General features: G+C 41.5%; 2 protein-coding genes across 5 annotated transcripts in view; both read left to right on the top strand.

The window, feature by feature from the left end:
* Positions 1–5,374, top strand: part of TCTN3 (tectonic family member 3) — a 30,924-nt gene extending 25,550 nt beyond the window's left edge. Inside the window, exon 14 of the mRNA XM_036886471.2 lies at positions 1,541–5,374. Coding sequence (XP_036742366.2) covers positions 1,541–1,777 — 237 coding nt within the window. The 3' untranslated portion in view covers positions 1,778–5,374. The remainder of the gene's footprint in view (positions 1–1,540) is intronic.
* Positions 5,375–8,187: 2,813 nt separating this feature from the next.
* The window catches only part of ALDH18A1 (aldehyde dehydrogenase 18 family member A1), a 37,322-nt gene continuing 25,205 nt past the window's right edge, over positions 8,188–20,304 (top strand). For 2 of the 4 annotated variants that reach the window (XM_036886451.2, XM_036886446.2), the window contains exons 1-2: positions 8,188–8,367; positions 11,609–11,737. In XM_036886451.2, the coding sequence (XP_036742346.1) occupies positions 11,650–11,737 (88 nt within the window). In that variant the 5' untranslated portion in view covers positions 8,188–8,367; positions 11,609–11,649. Of the gene's footprint in view, positions 8,368–9,776; positions 9,792–10,940; positions 11,049–11,608; positions 11,738–20,304 lie in introns of those variants that run through there. The other 2 variants (XM_057506165.1, XM_036886448.2) reach the window with 2 other exon arrangements.

The raw sequence follows: 20,304 nt of genomic DNA, 5'->3' as shown, positions 1-20,304 counted from the left end.
CATTATTACTAATAAACATTAAGTAGGTGGCTGTGACTTGGGTATGCAGCAGTGGGCTTCCTAATATAAAACTGTTCTTCTGTCATGAGCCCACCATCCCAATTCCAACCACAGCTCCTTTGGATATCCTCTTAGGACTGCTAGCAGGCAATTTAAAATGTGCCTTCTCCCCAGGAGACAAATCAGAACCACATATTAATTAAATCAACTCCTAGCCAACACTGAACCTGAGACTAAAAATTCATTCCCTGTTGCCCATCCCAAAATATTTCTGTCAATTCCAGCCAATGCAGCTCACGAGGCATTCTGTAATGAGATTAAATAACACTATTAATATGCATCAATAATGTCAACTGCAAAGATTTACCCCCAAAATTGAGTATATATTCTCTCCCCAAAGGGAAAAATTAGAGGCCTAACAGTAAATCATTTTGTAAGTTAAATCTTGCCCACTTTTGTTTCAGCCAGTCTTCATGCCTGGCTGGAAACAGGATTCCCTTGGCAGCTTCAGCCTAAGCTGGCTGTCCTTGGAATGAATGTGGTTCTTTCAGTTCCTCAGAAGTTATATTTTTTCCAAGTCTCTCATGAGCTTCACTGTTTCAAAAAAAAAAAGTCCAGAGTTAATAAGACATGCAAGATTATTACAACATTGGCCCCAGACCCACTTTAAAAATAAATAGAGAGAAAGATTATTCCAGGCAAAATTATGTTCCCAGAGCCTGGTATTGACTGTTGTCAAAGACTACACAGATTGTATGTGGCATCAAAGTAAAGGAGGTGAATGGAGAAAATCTTCATTTCTGGTTCAAGATAGTTATTTACTGTAAAATTATAATCAGAAGTTTGCTTGGTAAGCACAGAGTGGGAACAAAAGGAATTCATTTTAGATAAACATGTTCCAGCCATCCAGCTACAACAATATCTACCAAAAGTTATGTCTATTAGATCAGATACATGAGTCTGCTTGACAAGGTCCCTTCTTCTGGGAGCATCTGTTTTTATTTGGCTTGAATTGGTGGACGGTTGGGAGTATCCTTTCTAAGTCTAAGAGTCTGTGGATCTGATGGGTTTTTTAAATCTACATTGCTGAAATTTTTGTTTTTTCCATGAAGTTTCACATTTTTTTTCTGTAATTGAAGAAGGAATAAAATCGCCACTGCTGCTTCCACTGGTATATGTGTACTGTTTCAGAGCCCAGAGCCTTCTGGGACTTGACCAGGTAAAGCTGCTAAGCATGTAGCAGCAGCAGTTTTGCCATTTGGCCGCTGATATCAGGCAGCTCCCTGATGTGGGGCAGCTAGAGTCAGCCTTTAGATAGGTGTACTTGTTCATAGTTTCGCTGTCATGGACTGCTGCTAAGAAATTCTTTCCTTGTGTATCACAGAAGGAGAACTACATAGAACCAATATGAGAAAAAGGTATTATCTTGCTTAAGCAATTTGATTTTGGTATTTCTTCATAGAAAGTAGTGATAACAGTCAAGTTGGAGGGCACTGAATGGGTACCGAGTCCTGACCTATTACGAACTTTCTCCCTGCAGGATTTCCAACAAGTAACAGAAGTATCTTTGACAACTGCTGTGACCTTTGTGGACGTTACCCAGAAGCCAGAGCCTCCGAGAGGCCAACCCAGAATGGGCTGGAAATTGCCATTTGACTTCTTCTTTCCCTTCAAAGTGGTGCTCAGCAGAGGAGTGGAGTCTCAAAAAGGCTCAGTCTCTCCCATCCTTATCCTGTGTCTCTTACTTCTTAGAGTTCTCAACCTAGAGACTAAATGAAAAAAGAAGAATCAGATTTCAGTGTTCCCTATGGGAAGTTCTGAGGCAGCCTGCTTGCCTTGGCTAAATAGGTCCTTACCCCCTCATGACGAGAGGAGCACATTTAGGATAATAGAGAACCTAACTGAGGAATCTTTGCATAGGAAAGGGATTTTAGAAAAGCAGTAAAAATATCTTATTCATCATAGGACTGTGCAGACCACGATACCCATTAGGTTCCCTCCTTCTTGAGCAGCGAAGAATGTAAAGAAGCTTCCTCAAGACTTTCAGGGGTGTTTTGCCTGAATAAAAGTTTGCAAGATCTTCATCCATCTGCTCACAGGCACACTTGGGCCCAGCATCAAAAGGAACATATTCCAGCTGCCCCCAGGAGAACTCAGGGACCGATGCCCACTGGACATGAGAGGGGCTGACAGAAAACTGCTGGCTTTACATTTTGTCTGGCTCCTCCTTACTCCCTTGGGCTACTCTCTGTCCAGGCGTGAGGGTGGAGAACAATTCTTTCTACTCAATTTCCAAATGAATGTGGAACCCAGCCCCCTTTTCTACCAGCAAGTGGCTCTACCATTCATTTCTGCTCTTTCCTCACTCCTTTGTGGTAAAGAAAAATTAAATAGAGCTTTATAGTACTAATTCCAGCAGCACACAGAAGTTAACTAACATGTGGTCTGCTTCATGATTATTTGTGTGTGTGCGAGGTTTTTTTTAAAAAGTGAAAACTTTTCATGCACAGTATAATAGCATTCAAATCTAGGGCCTTGGGTTCTTTTCCTGGGAGATCACACTCCCTGAAGACCCCTGTTCTGTGGCGCTGACTTGAGTCAGCATCAGCATGAGATCTGTTTCTTAGCCAAAGCAGTGCTTGTAGGCATCTTGACCTCTACCAGCATGGCCAGCTCACTGCTTCTGTCTTGCAGAGAAGACTACTTAAAAAGGTAATTTCCTATTATCATTCTTGGGTGGAGGGTTATGAATTATGATAGAAAACTTGGCAAACAGGTAACATAAAAAGGTTTAGGCCTAGAGCAGAATTACGCTCTCCTTGTAACTAAGAAATTTTGATGGAAGATGTATCATATCTAATTGTCTTAAACTTTTAAGTCCCCTTTATTAAAAACAGGATATAATAGGATATTTAGTCCTAGTAAAAATAGTATTGATCATGTACTCTGTGAAACACAGAATTGTAAGGTATGGCCCTTCAGCAAGCTGACGTTGTAGTGGGGGAAGACTGACATGTAATACAGGGGACGCATTGGTTCAGAGAAATAATCAGTGTAGCCTAGATTAGTGAGGGGCAAGCTTTGAGGAGGTGTTGGGATTGGAGCTGAATGTGGCAGGATGGGTAGGATTGGGAGAGGGAATGGGAAGGATGAGGTAGTCCCAGGAGCCAAAGACGTCTGAGTGAAGTCTCGGGGGCTTGTGTGGACAAAGGGTTGGGAGATTGAAGTGACTGTAGGAGAAAACACTGAATGGGCAGGACAGGTGCTAAAATGGGATAAATAAGATGGGAGTTCATCATATGGGGACTTGAAAGCCAGGCCAATAGAATTGGGAGATAGTCTGTTTTTTTCCATAACACATTAATGATCTGAATCTAAAATTGTCTTTTAATAAAGCATGTACTTAGTTACAATAAACCCTGCTTTATGAGCAGAAAATGATGATTGTAAATGCCATTTCTGATAGTCTTATCATTTTGCCCCATTCCAAAGTACCTCAACAAAACCTGAAAGAAAGTGGTAAAGTTCTTGTAGCAGTTACTACTAAACTAGGAGGAAGTGCTTATGTACCAGGGAGACTGCACAAGGGGAGTTGGGAGCTCAGAAGCTGATACACAGTTCCCGCTAGAGTCTGTTACATAGACATTACAGTTCAGCAACCCTGCCTCCAAGGAGACATATTAAAACAGACCATAAAGCTGTTATAGTATTTAGGTTCTCTGTCTTGGGATTCCTAATGGGAAATAAACTTACATGACAGCTTATCCTAAATTAAAGAGTAGGAGATGTCTCATCCACTCCCAACAGCCTGAGTCCTTTCCAGAATCTGGTCCCTCTACTCCTTTATTCAAATGCTTATTTCCATGCCCAAGAGCTAGGAAACCATTCTATGCCTTTACCAAAAAGTTACACCTCATATATAATTCACATACCATAAAATTCATCCTTTTAAAGTACACAGTTCAGTAATTGAGTATATTCAGAGCTACACACCCATCACCACTCATCCCAGAACATTTTTGTTACCCTAAAAAATGCCATACCAATTAGTCACTTCCGATTTCCCTTCTCTTAGTTCCTAGCAGTTACTAATCTACTTTCTGTCTCTTAATTTGCCCATTTGGGATATCTCATGTAAATGGAATTATACAGTATGTGGCCTTCTGTGTCTGGCTTCTTTCACTTAGCATGGTATTTTCAAGGTTCATCCATGTTGTATATATCAGTACTTCATTTTTATGTGCGTGGATTTACATTTTTATTTCTCTTGAATATATACCTAGGAGTAGAATTGCTAAGTGATACAGTAACTGTATTTCATTTATTGAGAAACTGCCAAACTAACTTCCCATAGAGGCTGCACAGTTTTACAGTCCCACCAGCTGTGTATGAGGGTTCCAATGTCACTACCTCCTTGTGAACACTTGATTGTCCTTTTTTATGTTAGTCATCCTAGTGGGTGTGAATGATACCTCATTTTGATCTACCAGGCCTTTATAAACTGTACTGTGTGAGATCTTACATCAGAAATCAGCACATCTGTTCCTCCAAGGCAGGAATACCTCAAGGGTTCTTTTCCTCTCTATCCCTCTGCTAATTTCATTAGCCTATAAACCTAGTTTCCAGTTACACAGCTGGTTAACATACCTTAGGTAAGATTTTATGATCAACTTAATCTCTAGTCACTGTCTTTGTAACAAACTTTCAAAACATTTTTAAACATCTATAGAGTAATGCAGTCTTCTTTGCTCCCTTCCTTTATTTACACAGGTAACTTAACTTAGTACATAAAAGACCTCTATTGTATTAATGTATTCAGTTTAAGAGCAAATTTTACTGTAAAGGGGTATGTACAATTTGGATAGAACTGAGTTAAAATCCCAGCCAGCCCACTGCAGGTGTGGACAGAGGTACTCTCAAATATTTTAATGAGAATACAAACTGGTAGAAACTTGGAGAGAAGGGCAGGTAGCTATGTAATAACATGTATTTGAAGCCTTAAAAATGCTCATGAACTTTGACCCAGCAGTTCTGCTCAGTAGACATTATCCGGTGGGGCGGGGGGAAGGAATGTCCAACAATAGGAGATTAGTTAAATAAATATGTCTATAGATTGCAATTTTGTACAACCACTGAAAATTGAGTAGACCTCCCTTTATTGCCATAGGATAACATTCGTGATCTATTTTTAAGTGAACAAAACAGACTACAAGATAAGGCATATACTCTGTGATCCTATTTTTGTTAAATAAAAAATATTTATACATGTGTACTGGCAAACAAAAGGTCTGGAAGTCTAACATGTCAAAAATGGTGATTTTTTTTAAAGCATTTCTGATTTTTACAGAGAAAATAAAACTATATTTTGAAGAAACTATTTGCTCTCTGTAAAGAACCTCCCTGTGTTTCTATTGAGGTATTTGTTTATCATGCTGGGCCTGTCTTTTAAAGTAGAGGTTGTAAATACCAGTCATGTCATCATCTTCTGTGGGAGTTCATAAAAATACTGATTGGACCCTACCCCTAGGGATTATGATTTACTGGTGGGAAGAAAAGTCTTTAAGAGTCTGTATTTTTTAAAAGCTTTCCTGGTACTTCTGAGGGCAGCCTTGTTTGTGAAACTACAGAGTGATGTTGCATAGTATGGATGAAACCGCTTTCATTTAAGTCCTGTCATTGCCAATGCATGTAGCAAGCTAGCCTACTCCCTGTCAAGAATTCCCATCACTCAGAGCTCTGCTGAAGGGGTGGGCCCAGCCTCCCGGTTCCCGTTACCTGCATGACCCCTCCTCTCCCTGCCACAGATGACTAAACCAAAAATGGAGTCCTGGCCCACGTTAGGCTGCTAAAATGTTCTCTTCTAGAAATTTGGAACTGGGACCAAGACTAGAAGTCATCAGGAGTAGGCACTTACTGAGGATACTGTAGGGCTGAGAAAGCTGTTTTCCACCAAGATGTACACAAATGAAGTCTAGAGGGGGAAAAGAAGCAGATGGGCAGAATATAAATTAGAATATAAATATATAAATATAAATATATTTATATTTATATTTATATATTTATAAATATAAATAATATAAATACAAATATAAATAATAATTCGCAGTCACAGCATAGGTTGGCCAGTTAATGATTCTGTAACATCTTACTACATTGATGGACAGTGACCGCACTGGAGCGGGTGAGGCCTTGATAATATGGGTAAATATTGAACCACTATGTTGTGCATTTGAAACCAACATAAGATTGTATATCAATGATACTTTAATTTTTTGTAAAAAACCTTATTTTTAATAATAATAAAATATTTGTACAATCTTAAAGGATTTCCATATTTGATCCTTTTAACAACCCTATGGAATAGACAGCTACAGTGTTATTAACCCATTTCTTATTTGAGAAAACTAAGCCCAAAGAAGTTAAATTCATTCACTTATCAAATATTTAGTGAATGTCTATTACATGCCAGGAATATACTTCCCTGCTTTCAGGAGCTTATCTTGTAGCAGGGAAGGCAGACAAGCAATTACCTTAAGGTGCTGTGTGATTTAAGAGAACTAGAACAGGATTTCCTCAGTGGAGAAGGCCTCTGTTCCTTATGGCTTTAGCTCTACCCACAATCACCTAATCTGTTCCAAGTCCACCGTGAGAGACTTAAAAATTGAAGTACCACATGAAACTTGACTGGAGGACAGTTTTATTCTTTTATATCCCCAACTCTACTTCAAACCCAAAGTGCTCAAAACAATATCTTTGTCCTCATCCCTCACCCCTAAGAACTGCTCTCATCAAATGTTTCAATTCACTGTATTTGCAGCACCATCACATTTGCAAGTACCCCTCCTCTTCTCTCACCCTCCCACTTTGAAGTAGTAACTGTCGTCAGCACTCCCTCCTTTTAAAGTGCCCCATGGCCTCTGCTGGAACCTTTTTCCCGGCCATCATTTCTTACCTGGCCTTTTGCAATAAGCTAACCAACTTCCTACCTTTTATGGCTCTCAACCCATTTCAGACACACAAATCTCATTGGTCTATTCCAGTACTTTAAAAGTCATGGGTCCCTATCTCTGAGGAAGATAAAATTCAAAATCTTTAGCACAGCACAGAAATCCTTTTGCAGGGTAGCCTCCCAACCAAACACCTCTCCTGTCCTGTTCCACATGCAGCCTTATCTCATGCTCTGTGTCTCATGCCTCTGCATATTCCATTCCCTCTTCCTTATAGGATCCTGCTCTGCTCTTATAGGTGAACTACTTACTAGTTGTTCGTCAAAGCACAGTTGGAATGTCTACTCTTTCTCAAGCCTTGCCTGAATCCCTGCGCATTAATCACATTGTGTTGTAATCATTCACTCACATATGGCTGTGAACTGATCTCTGAAGGGAAAAAAGGCTTCCTGCACATCTAGGGCATGCCTGGCCCATAAAGTAGCCAATGTTTAATGATTGACGGAATGAATGAATAGGCTCAGCAATGTTCTCACAGACTACTACAGAAGGGATAAGACGCGGTCCTTGTCGCAAACCTCAGCTCCAGTGCTGTGCCCTCCCGCTCCCTAACCCCTACCCAGTACTATGTCTTTGCCTATACGGGAACATGCCCTTTAGGAAAACACAGCAAGTAGGAAAGAAGAAAAGACTCTGAGCTCTGATTTTAAGGGTGGGTCTGCATTCGCCTTTGAAGAGCTCCCATTGTCAGGAATTAAACACAACTTTTTATTTATTAGTTAATGCAACTATTTTTAAACGCAGTATTTTCACTAATGCCCTTGCTGAACAAGAATTGGGCTGGGACTTTGGGGGAAATCTCCAGACGTCTAGAAGGCATTTTATCTCATTGCCAAAAATTTCCCATTTAAACAGCAAAAGCTTGCCGTGAGTGTGGGTTCCAAAAATATGTGTATACTGATCCAACCTATGTCGAAGGTGTGCCTGGCACACCTTATGGAATCTACCAGCAGTGAAGGATCCTGGCATCTTTTCTGCCTCCCTGAAAGTCCCGAGGGGCGGCTCTCAGACACCCGAACACGCTTTTTGGCCCCCGGCCCCTCCTGGGACGTAGACGTCCACCGGAGAGGTGGAGCCCCGCCTCCCGGCGTCTGCTCGGGCCTCGGCGGGCGGGGCCCGCCACGTGGAGCGCAGAGCGGATTCTCGGAAGGCGTCTACGCAGTTACCGCGGCGCAGCTCCCAGCAGGCCTTTAGCCGCGCGTCAACAGCGGGGGCCTGGCGGCCGGGTTTACTCCTACGCCGCTGACGTAACGTCATCTTGCGGAACGTGGACGGAAGAAAAAGGACAGTAAGCCGGCGCCCAAATCGGCCCGGCGTGGAGTGCAGGCGGGCAGCTGGGCGGGTGGTGGCGGTGAGGCAGGTATGCGGCGAGCGGCGGGATGGCGGCGGGAATGGCGGGGCGCCGGCGCCTCTGCAGCGGCTGATGCTCCGCTCCCGCCGAGGCGCGGGGAGGTGTGCGCGCCCGGCCGAGGGCGACCGGGGGGCCTGCGGGGGCGCCGCCCGGGCAGGGGGTGGCCCGGGGTCGGGCCCGCGCGCGGACGGATGGCGGCGAGCTGGGCCTCCCGGGACGCGCTGCACGGCCTCGGCGTGGTGCCATATGCCCGCGCGCAGAGGCCCCAGGCTCTGCGGGGTGGTCCGGCACCCGACCACCCTGGCCGCCCTTGGGTACGCGCAAATGGAGGAACTGGGCCAGGTGGAGGCTTGGCGACAAGGCGGACCCCTTTTCGGTCCGGGAATCTGGAACCAGCTTGCAGTGCACCTGCATCCGCAGCGGCGTTTTACCCTAGTTCGTAAACCAGGTAGACGCGCCGACTCTCACCGGCCTGTGTGTGCAGTCTCCCGAGGCCCAGCTGGGCTTTCGTGAAGAGTTCGTCCACGACCATCTTTTGCAGTCGGCGTGTGGTCTGTGTATAGTCCCCCGCCCATCATTAACCCCTGTTCTCTTAGGCGGTGGGATTTATCGGGTTTTTGTCTTTAGGTGGTGAGCCGTATATATACCAAGTCTGTGTTTCTGGGTGAAGTTTGTTGGGACTGAAGTTCTGTTCTCTCCAAATCAGTAAGATAAGGGTTTTCTGTTTAGAGAGGTACTTGAGAAATGTACCTTAGTCAAAACATGGAACTTTTCAGCTGATGACATTGAGTCTAGACGAACGCACAGACACACATACCCTTTGCTCCCTGGAATCAGCCGTCTGCTTTTTGAGGACATAATAAACTCTGGCAGGACAAACTATCCGCAGTGAGGGAAGGGTCAGTCCAGAGGTGGGGCAGTACAGAGAGGGCAAGGGCTCTTAGTATCTAGGTTAGTCTTCAGTCTAATAAATCTAGTGATCTTAAACCTTCAGACCTATCAGTTGCTCTTAGATGAGAGAGGTAAACAGTAAGAATAATTTATGATTATATCCACCATAGATTATTCATTGAGTTCTTTGTGCCAGTGATAGGTCCCTAAGGAAATAAAAGTAAGATAGCATTAGTGCCTAAACGACAGAAAGAGAAAAACTGACATTATTGAGCATCTGTTGTACCCAGGCATTCCATGTACTGTCTTAGTTTTCATAATAATCCCATGAGGTCCTTGCTGTTATTGTCCCTGATTTACAAATGAGGAAACAGAGGCTTGGGAAGATAAAGTAACCGTACAAAAGGCACACAGCTAGCAAGTGCAGAGCTCAAACCCAGATCTTCCCAACTCCAAAGTCCGTGTTCCCTGTCCAGTTTACCATGCTGTCAGTGGGAAGCGGAGAATCCAGTTGGGAAAAGCAACAGTAAGAGATGAACCAGGTAAAAGCTAACCTGTAGAATTATATCCGATTTTGAATGCTTGAGTTGCTGAGGAAGATTTCATAAAGGAGCTAGAACTAGACTTTGTGTCACTTTTTTATTTTGCCCTTTTGGCTCTCTTATGGGTATTTTAGGGAATTCACATGTAAATAACTATTTAGCAACCATCACTGAAGGAATTTACATAGGCAGCAGTCACAGATCATGGGCTTATGTTATGCTTCCTTGTTATGCAAGTAATTTTCTCCTGGGATCTTCCAGACTGTCACGAACACTGATGTATGTCAACAAAGACAGCATGCACTGTTAGATGCCATGCCTTTTACAGCAGATGTATTCTGCCAATTTCTTCTCTCCCCTTTCTGTGTCTTTGTGCAGTATAAATTGAAGAGCAATATACACTCCTTGTTTCTCTTCACTGTGAAACTAAATGCTAGTCTTTTTTTTTTTTTGAGAGGACATCTCTCATATTTATTGATCAAATGGTTGTTAACAACAATAAAATTCTGTATAGGGGAGTCAATGCTCAATGCACAATCACTAATCCACCCCAAGCCTAATTCTCGTCAGTCTCCAATCTTCTGAAGCATAACGAACAAGTTCTTACATGGTGAACAAATTCTTACATAGTGAATAAGTTCTTACATGGTGAACAGTACAAGGGCAGTCATCACAGAAACTTTCGGTTTTGATCACACATTATGAACTATAAACAAGTCAAATATGAATATTCGTTTGATTTTTATACTTGATTTATATGTGGATCCCACATTTCTCCCTTTATTATTATTATTATTTTTTTTTTTAATAAAATGCTGAAGTGGTAGGTAGATGCAAGATAAAGGTAGAAAACATAGTTTAGTGTTGTAAGAGATAAATGATAGTCTTTTGAGGCACAGTTAAGAGGGTTGGACTCTACCTACCAGTTCATAGGGCAGAACTTGAAAGAAAGCTTGCAGGAAAAGAAGGTGCAGTATTTCACATATCTTGTGAAAACAGCAATGTCCCTGTAGCATAGGAGCTGCAATAATATGACTTATTTTATATATATACGTGTGTGTGTGTGTGTGTGTGTGTGTGTGTGTGTGTATAAATGTACAGGAAGGAGCCCCTTCCCTTTTTGTGAAATTAACTGTTCTTTGTCTATAGCCTCAAGTTTGACCCAGAGTGGCAAAGGCCTGTCACCATGCTGTTCTCAACTCTGAGGGTTTTGGCCATGTACTCAACCTCCTCAGGATGGGTTCACAGTCATTTAAGGTGCCGGCCATTTGCTGTGTTGCTTCCCCCAGAATCAAGACAGTGCTGTAAATTCAAGCGGGTGGCAGGAAGAAAGATGTGGAAGCAGCTTCGGCCTTTCCTCCCTCACCTTATGTCAGGAAGGGATCAAGTGGACATTTCAGTTACGTGGTTCTCAGAGTTCTGTTGGGAGGTGATAGCAGGAAGGTGGAGATGGCTGATTATTGGATATTGGATCTGTTTTTGATCTGTTGGGGCCTCCCTAATGGTATAGGAATTGCGGTGAAGATTTTAATGTCAATATATAAATACTGCACCTTAAAGGCACTTTCGTCACCTAAAATATCAATTATCTTTAATTGCCATTTGCTCACATAAAAGCTATGGCAGTCTTAGGGAAGGAAGGAAAGAAGGCAGGGCCTGGGAAGGAGCCATTTATTCTTTCTCTTTTCTCTATATACAGAGGAGGTGGAGTTTCCCTAATATAGAGGAGTTGGAAGCAGAAGCATCAAGATTTATACTGAGAATATGAGGAATTGGAGGAACATACAATTAATTTTTCATTATTCATTTTTTTTCAGTGCAGTCTACAGATAACTTTGATCAGTGACCACATCCCAGCATGCTGAGTCAAGTCCACCACTCTGGGTTCCAGCCCTTCAGCCAGCGACTCCTGCCCTGGGTCCAGTTCACTGCTCTCTCCAGATCTCGTATGTACCACAGGAAACTTTTCAGTATGTGGGAAGTTTGAAACAAGGTTTTAAGAGAGAAATAAAATTTGGTAGACTTGCACAAAAACAGTAACAAGGAAGCAGACTATTGATGAAATGTTCTAAGTGTTTGTATTTATGAATAAAGTGAAACTTGGAGGTGATCGGTTTATGGTATAGATTTTGATGATGGATGTATACTTACATCCAAACTCATCAAGTTGTGTACATTCATTTTGTACAGATTTTATATGTCAAGAAAATAAATTTTTTAAATAAAGTGTTACCTATATTCATTCTTCCAAAACTTTTTACAGGCTTTTTTTTTTTTCATTGCCTTTTTTTGTAATTTTTATTTTGAAATATAGTTTCGGGTGCCATTGTAAGATCTCATAGAGAGAGAGCCTTTATGCCCTTTACACAGTTCTTTCAATATCTCAAGCCTGGGTATTGACATGGACACAGTCAAGATAAGAATATTTCCATCATTACAAATCCTCAGGTTTCTCTATGGCCATCTTTCACTTCCCCATCCCTAACCTCTGGCAACCACTAATCTGCTTTCCATTTCTGTGATTTTTGTCATTTCAAGAATGTTACATCAATGGAATCATACAGTATGTGATCTTATGGGATGACTTTTTAATTCAGCATAATTCTCTGGATGCAGGCCATGTGTATCAGTGGTTCCTTTTTATTACTGAGTGGTAAATATTTAATGGCACGGGTATAGCTCAGTTAGGGTAACCACTCACCCATTGAGGGATATCTGTTTTTTTCCAGTTTTTGACTGTTATGAACGGACGTTCACAAAGAGGACTTTGTGTGAACATAGTTGTCATTTCTCTGGGATAAATAAGAGTTCACTTGCTGGGTCATGCAGTAGTTGCATGTTTAATTTTATAAGAAAATACCAAACTGTTTTTACAGAGTGGCTGTACCTTTTTACATTCACAGCAATACTGTATCAGTGGTCCACTTTCTCTCCATCCTCACTAGCATTTGATATTGTCACTCTTCGATTTTAGCCTCCCTGATAGGTGTGTAATGATACCTCATTGTGGTTTTAACTTGCTTTTCCTTAATGGCTAGTGATGTCGAACATCTTTCTCCTCGTGTGCTTATTTGTCATCTATATGTCCTTCCATGAACTCTCTTGCCATTTTTTATCAGATTCTTTGGCTTTTTTACTGTTGTATTTTGATAGTTCTTCCTAGATACTAGTCTTTTATGAGATTTATGGTTTGAAAGTATTTTCTCCCAATTTGTAGCTTGTCGTGTCATTCTTTTAACAGGATCTTTCACACATCTTTTATTTTGATAAGGTTCATTTTATCAGTTTTTCCTTTTATGTATTGTTCTTTTGAGATCAGGTCTAAGAACTCTTTATGTAGTCCCAGATCATGAAAATTTTCTCCTGTTTTTTTCTCTGTAAATTTTATAGTTTTACATTTAAGTCCATGATACATTTTGAGTTAATTTTTGTATAAGGTTGAGGTTTAGATTAAAGTTCATTTTTTTGCCTACAGATGTCTAGTTGTTCCAACACAGTTTGTAGAAAGGCAGTTTATCATGTTTGGGGTTAGCTGTTTCCTTGCTATTACCTAAATCCTATCAACAGTCTGGTCTCCAGACCTTACAGCAGAGAACTTGCTTATCAACTAATCAAGCTGCTCATCACCCAGGAAAAAAAAATCTGTTTCTTTTTCATGGAAAGAAGAATGTAAGGGATAAAAGGTCAGGGTCTGGAGCCAGGCTCCCTGGGTCTGAAAACTAGCTCTGTAGTTACCTACTAAGTAACTTAGTGATTTAAAATAGCAACTGTGGATTTAGGTCACAATGTTATGGGTTGGCATTTTGGACCAGGCTCGGTGTCTTTGTCAACTATCATGTTGTTCGGGGCTGATTATTGAGGGCCATGGTCTCTGTTCCACATGGTCTCTCATCCTCCAGCAAGCTATCCATGCCTTCTGCATCTGATGCCTGCAAGGTTCCCAAGAACAGCATGCATGGAAACCACAAGTCTCTTGTGGCCTAAGGTCAGAATTTATGCATTATTACTTCTGCCACATTGTATTGGTCAAAGCAAGTCACAGGGCCAGGCCCGATTCAAGGAGTGGGAAAATAGATTCCACCTATTAATGGGAGAAGCTTCAAAGTATTGTAACCATTGCTGCAATCTGGTAATGTTTGCAAGTTACCCAATTTCTCCGTAGTAATAACTAACTTATAACAATACCTAACTCATGAGGCTTAATTCATGAGAATGCAGTATGATGATGATAACAATAGCTAAAACTTTTTTATAATACCAGCTAATATTTATTGAGTGTTTATTTTGTGCCAATCCTTGTTCATGCTGTAACTCATTTGATCCCCTACAGCAGCTCAAAGTGAGACAGGTAAGGTAAAAGCAAGTAAGTGGAAGGGTTGACATTCCAACCCAGGCAGTCTGGCTTCAGAGTCTATACTTGTCCTTTTATATACCCTCTGACTCTGTAAGAGATATATGAATACTTACCATAGTTCCTGGTATGTGAAGCATTCACGTCAATATTTTTTTTGTTGATATTGTTTATTCTCCTTAGCTTCGTTCATAGAAGAAGGCATTTTCTGGTATTGTCCCTAGATTTTTCACTTTTTGTATCCAGACTTTTCTGGAGCCCTGTGTTCTCCAACCATGGTAAGCATGAGAGCAGAAAAGGAGGGAAAAATGGGAAAGCAGTAGACACAAACATGGAAGCAAGCAGAAGGCCAGAAGGGAAACAAAAACCATGTCAGAATCCCTTCTTGCTCAGGCCTGGAATGCAGCCTCTTTGCTGAACATAAGGACTCTGGTGCTAAAAGGGTAAAGGACTTCTCTTCCCTTGGAGTATGATCCGTGGCACTTTGAGGCATATGAACAATCCCTCGCTCTATCCCTTCCCAACATGTAGGCACACACATACACCTTGGTATCCCCTCATACTTAATCGGGAGGAGATGGTCTTTGGGACTTAGAGCCTAAAGTTTCCTTAAAAGATGGGAAAGATTACCCATCCAGAAGCTTTGGATCTTTCCTAAATAATCAAGGCCTTCTCAGTCTTCAATATGGACCCTAATAAGTATAACACATTGCAGAACATTAAAAAATGCTGCTCCCAAAAAAGGGTCACTAGCAAACTGAATTCAAAAAGTACATCGAGAGGATCATACACCATGATAAAGTGGGATTCATCTCAGGGATGCAAGGATGGCACAACATTCGAAAATCCATCAACATCATCTACCACATCAACAAAAAGAAGGACAAAAACCACATGATCATCTCCATAGATGCTGAAGAAGCATTCAACAAAATTCAACATCCATTCATGATAAAAACTCTCAACAAAATGGATATAGAGGGCAAGTACCTCAACATAATAAAGACCATATATGACAAACCCACAGCCAACATCATACTTAACAGCAAGAAGCTGAAAGCTTTTCACCTAAGATCAGGAACAAGACAGGGATGCCCACTCTCCCCACTGTTATTCAACATAGTACTGGATGTCCTAGCCACGGCAATTAGACAAAACAAAGAAATACAAGGCATCCAGATTGGTAAGGAAGAAGCCAAACTGTCACTATTTGCAGATGACATGATATTGTACATAAAAAACCCTAAAGACTCCACTCCAAAACTACTAGAACTAATATCTGAATTCAGCAAAGTTGCAGGATACAAAATTAATACACAGAAATCTGTTGCTTTCCTATACACTAATGATGAACTAGCAGAAAGAGAAATCAGGAAACAATTCCATTCACAATTGTATCAAAAAGAATAAAATACCTAGGAATAAACCTAACCAAGGAAGTGAAAGACCTATACCCTGAAAACTACAAGACACTCTTAAGAGAAATTAAAGAGGACACTAACAAATGGAAACTCATCCCATGTTCTTGGGTAGGAAGAATTAATATTGTCAAAATGGCCATCCTGCCCAAAGCAATCTACAGATTCAATGCAGTCCCTATCAAAATACCAATAGCATTCTTCAACAAACTGGAACAAATAGTTCTAAAATTCATATGGAACCACAAAAGACCCCGAATAGCCAAAGCAATCCTGAGAAGGAAGAATAAAGCAGGGGGGATCTCACTTCCCAACCTCAAACTCTACTACAAAACCACAGTAATCAAGAACAGACCCACAGACCAGTGGAACAGAATAAAGAGTCCAGATACTAGCCCAAACATATATGGTCAATTAATATACAGTAAAGGAGCCATGGATATACAATGGGGAAATGACAGCCTCTTCAACAGCTGTTGTTGGCAAAACTGGACAGCTACATGTAAGAGAATGAAACTGGATTATTGTGTAACCCCATACACAAAAGTAAACTTGAAATGGATCAAAGACCTGAATGTAAGTCATGAAACCATAAAACTCTTAGAAAAAAACATAGGCAAAAATCTCTTGGACATAAACATGAGCAACTTCTTCATGAACATATCTCCCCAGGCAAGGAAAACAAAAGCCAAAATGAACAAGTGGGACTATATCAAGCTGAAAAGCTTCTGTACTGCAAAGGACACCATCAATAGAACAAAAAGGTATCCTACAGTATGGGAGAATATATTCATAAATGACAGATCTGATGAAGGGTTGACATCCAAAATATATAAAGAGCTCACACAACTCAACAAACAAAAAGCAAATATTCCAATTAAAAAATGGTCAGAGGAGCTGAACAAACACTTCTCCAAAGAACAGATGGCCAACAGACACATGAAAAGATGCTCCACATCGCTAGTCATCAGAGAAATGCAAATTAAAACCACAGTGAGATATCACCTCACACCAGTAAGGATCCCCACCATCCAACAGACAAACAACAACAAATGTTGGCGAGGATGTGGAGAAAGGGGAACCCTCCTACACTACTGGTGGGAATGTAAATTAGTTCAACCATTGTGGAAAGCAGTATGGAGGCTCCTCGAAAAACTCAAAGTAGACATACCATTTGACCCAGGAATTCCACTTCTAGGAATTTACCCTAAGAATGCAGCAGCCCAGTTTCAAAAAGACATATTCACCCCTATGTTTATCGCAGCACTATTTACAATAGCCAAGAAATGGAAGCAACCTAAGTGTCCATCAGTAGATGAATGGATAAAGAAGATGTGGTACATATACACAATGGAATATTATTCAGCCATAAGAAGAAAACAAATTCTACCATTTGCAACAACATGGATGGAGCTAGAGGGTATTATGCTTAGTGAAATAAGCCAGGCAGAAAAACACAAGTATCCGATGATTTCACTCATATGTGGAGTATAAGAACAAAGAAAAAACTGAAGGCACCAAACAGCAGCAGAATCACAGAACCCAAGAGTGGAAGTTACCAAAGGGAAAGGGACTGGGGAGTATGTGTGGGAAGGGAGGGATAAGGGGGAAAAGGGGGCATTAGGATTAGCAGACATAATGTGGGGGGTGGGGCACGGGGAGGACTGTACAACACAGAGAAGACAAGTAGTGATTCTACAGCATCTTGCTACACTGCTGGACAGTGACTGTAATGGGGTATGTGGTGGGGACTTGATTATTGGGGAAGTCTAGTAGCCATAATGTTCCTCATGTAATTGTAGATTAATGATACAAAAAAAAAAAAGATAGGGTCAGTCTGGGAGGATAAAAGCATTGTTGAACAGGAAACCTGAAAATCCCTAGATCCCAGCTCTCTGTGGTGCTAAAACCCACTGGACATGACTGAGCTTTTACTTGCTTAAGATCTAGTTTGTAATTGTTTTCTCCTCTTGAACCTTCACAGCCCAGATCTACTGTGACCCAGTTTCCTGCAGCCAGAATGACCTTTGACTGCCTGGCACTGCACCATGCCACCCTCCTCTGCTGGCACAGACTGGGCGTCAGGAGACTCACTCATGCCTACCTGGCCTGTAGCTTCTGATTTCTCTCTGCCATTCGGTCACCTGCACTGACATCCTTGTCATGCCTGTGTCCCTGAGGTGCACTCTTACACTGCCCCACCCATGCCAGCACCCTTCCAGGACAGAACAAGCCCTGCAGTGGACAGGAGAGAAAAATGGCCAGCAGGCCACTTCCTGACAACTGTCAAAGGGATATGTGATACTTGGGCTTAGCTCCAAGCTCTGCAAACAGCTACAGATGAGCCCAGGTCCACACCCCAGGGGCTTTACCATCCCTCTTTCTGTCAGGTCAGTGAGATCAGAAGTATTATGTATACAACTTTTAAGCTTAGACTTAGGTGTGTATATTGCTTAGGACAATATCCCTGAAGACTGAGCCAGGACACTTACACTGATGAACTTAGTGAAGAAAAGGAGCTCTCCCCAGAACTGAGCCCCAACAGCAAACCAGTCCCTTAGTCCCTGGCACTCTCCCAGCAGACAGAGACAACCCACCTGTGGGTCTTGCAAGGGTGCCAAGCTCCGGTTCTATCTTAGATAATGGGCTTCCTGAGCAACTTTCTGCCAGCAACAGAACTGCAGGCCTGTTGTCAATAAAAACCATACCGTCTTGTATCTCCACAAACCTGAAATGTGATCACTTAAAAAAAAAGTTGTTTAGGAGAGGGAAGAAAGGACTCTTTACTACTTCATTAAGAATGCTTTTTCTAACATTTGTGTGTGCAAGAGGCAGAGAGAGGGAGAACAACACGCAGTGATTTTTCTGGGCCACAAGAATAAGACTGCCTGCCTTACCCACCATTGCCATAGCACAAGGAATAGCTATAGAAGCTAGGTTATAGGTAGAGGCCTATGTATATAGAGACCACTAACTTAGCCAAATAGTTAGTGGTCAAGAGATACAGGCAGTGGGTATAGAAATCTGTAGATCTGTCTTAAAAGGGAGGTGATAATAGTTAATTCAGTGAAGGGAGTTGCTCTTGAATAGTGCAATTATAGAAGAATGGTGCAAAAGCTGGCTTGGAATAATTACTTTAGTAATTCATTAAAGTATTTTAATTGCCTGTAATGACACACAGGGGAATATACCTAAAATTTAGTCTTGCTGAGAACCTGTGTTACCTGTATTGTCTCACTTCTTGCAATCTGGGAATCCTACCCAGGGAAGGTCCATTTGCTGTGGGTGAGGCCGTCTGTCAAGGGATGTCCACAGGTGGCTTTTCCTCTCCTGTCCAGGCCTCACCTGCCCCTCTGCCTGTGCACCTACCCCTCCTGTATCACTTATACAGAGAAGTCAGTGTGTGTAAAAGAACCAAAACAATCACTGAGCCAGGGTAGACATCTATTTCTCTCTCTCTCCTGAGGAGCCTAGGGTCCTAAAAGAAGGGAGACAGCCCAGGGCCTCCAAAGTAGCTCTGTGAAATCATCAGGTTTCTTGGCACCTCCTTTCTTGCTGCCTCACATTCCTAATGTATTTTCTTGTAGTCTGACGTGGATATTTGAGTTCCAGCCTTCATACCCCTGTTTCAAACAGAAGGATGGCTGAAGGGAAGGAGGAAGCACCTCACTTCTCTTTTTTAAGAAATTCCAGAAGTCCTATATAACATTTTCACGTTCTTCTTACCCAGAACCTAGTCAAATGGCCATGTCTAGCTGAGCACAGAACACAATCTTTGGTGGCAGTGTCATCAGCCAAAAATCTCTTCATTTGTGAGAGGAAGGGCTAACATTATCAGGAAGCTGCCGGAAGGACAAGCTGGATGCACAGGAGTCGTGAGGTGGTGAATGCCTGGTAGTTGGCTCTTACTGCTTTACTTTTGGCTTTATGCAGATACATTTTCAGCTGTTCAGTCAAGGTTGTTTTTTGCTTTTGTTTTTGCCTCTTTAGAAATCTTGTACAACATTGCAAGAAAAAAGAACCAGGAAAGGATTGCTTAGGAGCAGGTGTCCAAAGGTATAGAAAGTATCTGACTACAGCATTACGTCTCCTTCAGGAAGCTCGGTGGTTCCCTTACACTGTCACGGGCATCTGGGTTCCTGCTGCCTTGTCAGGGAGAAAATTTATAGGTGGATTAGTTACAGTTTTTTACTATTCATACCAATCACTTTGCTCTTTATTGTCTTTGCTAATCAGACTCACTCTCTTTTTATAGTTTCTGGTTTCTTTACAAGGGCACACTTTTCTGATGATGAAAACAGTGCATTTTTCCTGCATAAATTTGGAAAACATAGAAAAGTATAAGGAAGAAAAAATCACCAGTAATCCCATCAAGAGATAAAATATTAATACTTTCATTTATTTTCATCTTTTCCCTGCATTTAGACATGCATATGAAGTGAACATCATGAGCATTTTTGTGTTATTAAAAATTCTGAAAGTGTTAATTAATCCTACTACCCTTTTTTTGGACATTTACCCTGCTTCTGATTTTTCCTATTGGAAATAACACTAATGAGCAGCCTTCTGATAGATCTTTGTCTAAATTGCTGATTATTTCCTTAGAATAAATTTCTTAACGTGGACTTGCTGGATCAAAAGATGTGAACATTATTAAGGGTTTGTATATAAATTAAACTCTTTTTTTAAATTTAAACTCTTCACCACTAGTGCCTGCATATACCTGTCACCTGTCTACTGGATG

Source organism: Manis pentadactyla, chromosome 8 (assembly GCF_030020395.1).
Source record: "Manis pentadactyla isolate mManPen7 chromosome 8, mManPen7.hap1, whole genome shotgun sequence".
Classification (NCBI taxonomy): Eukaryota; Metazoa; Chordata; class Mammalia; order Pholidota; family Manidae; genus Manis; species Manis pentadactyla.
This window is presented reverse-complemented; position numbering and strand designations above follow the sequence as displayed.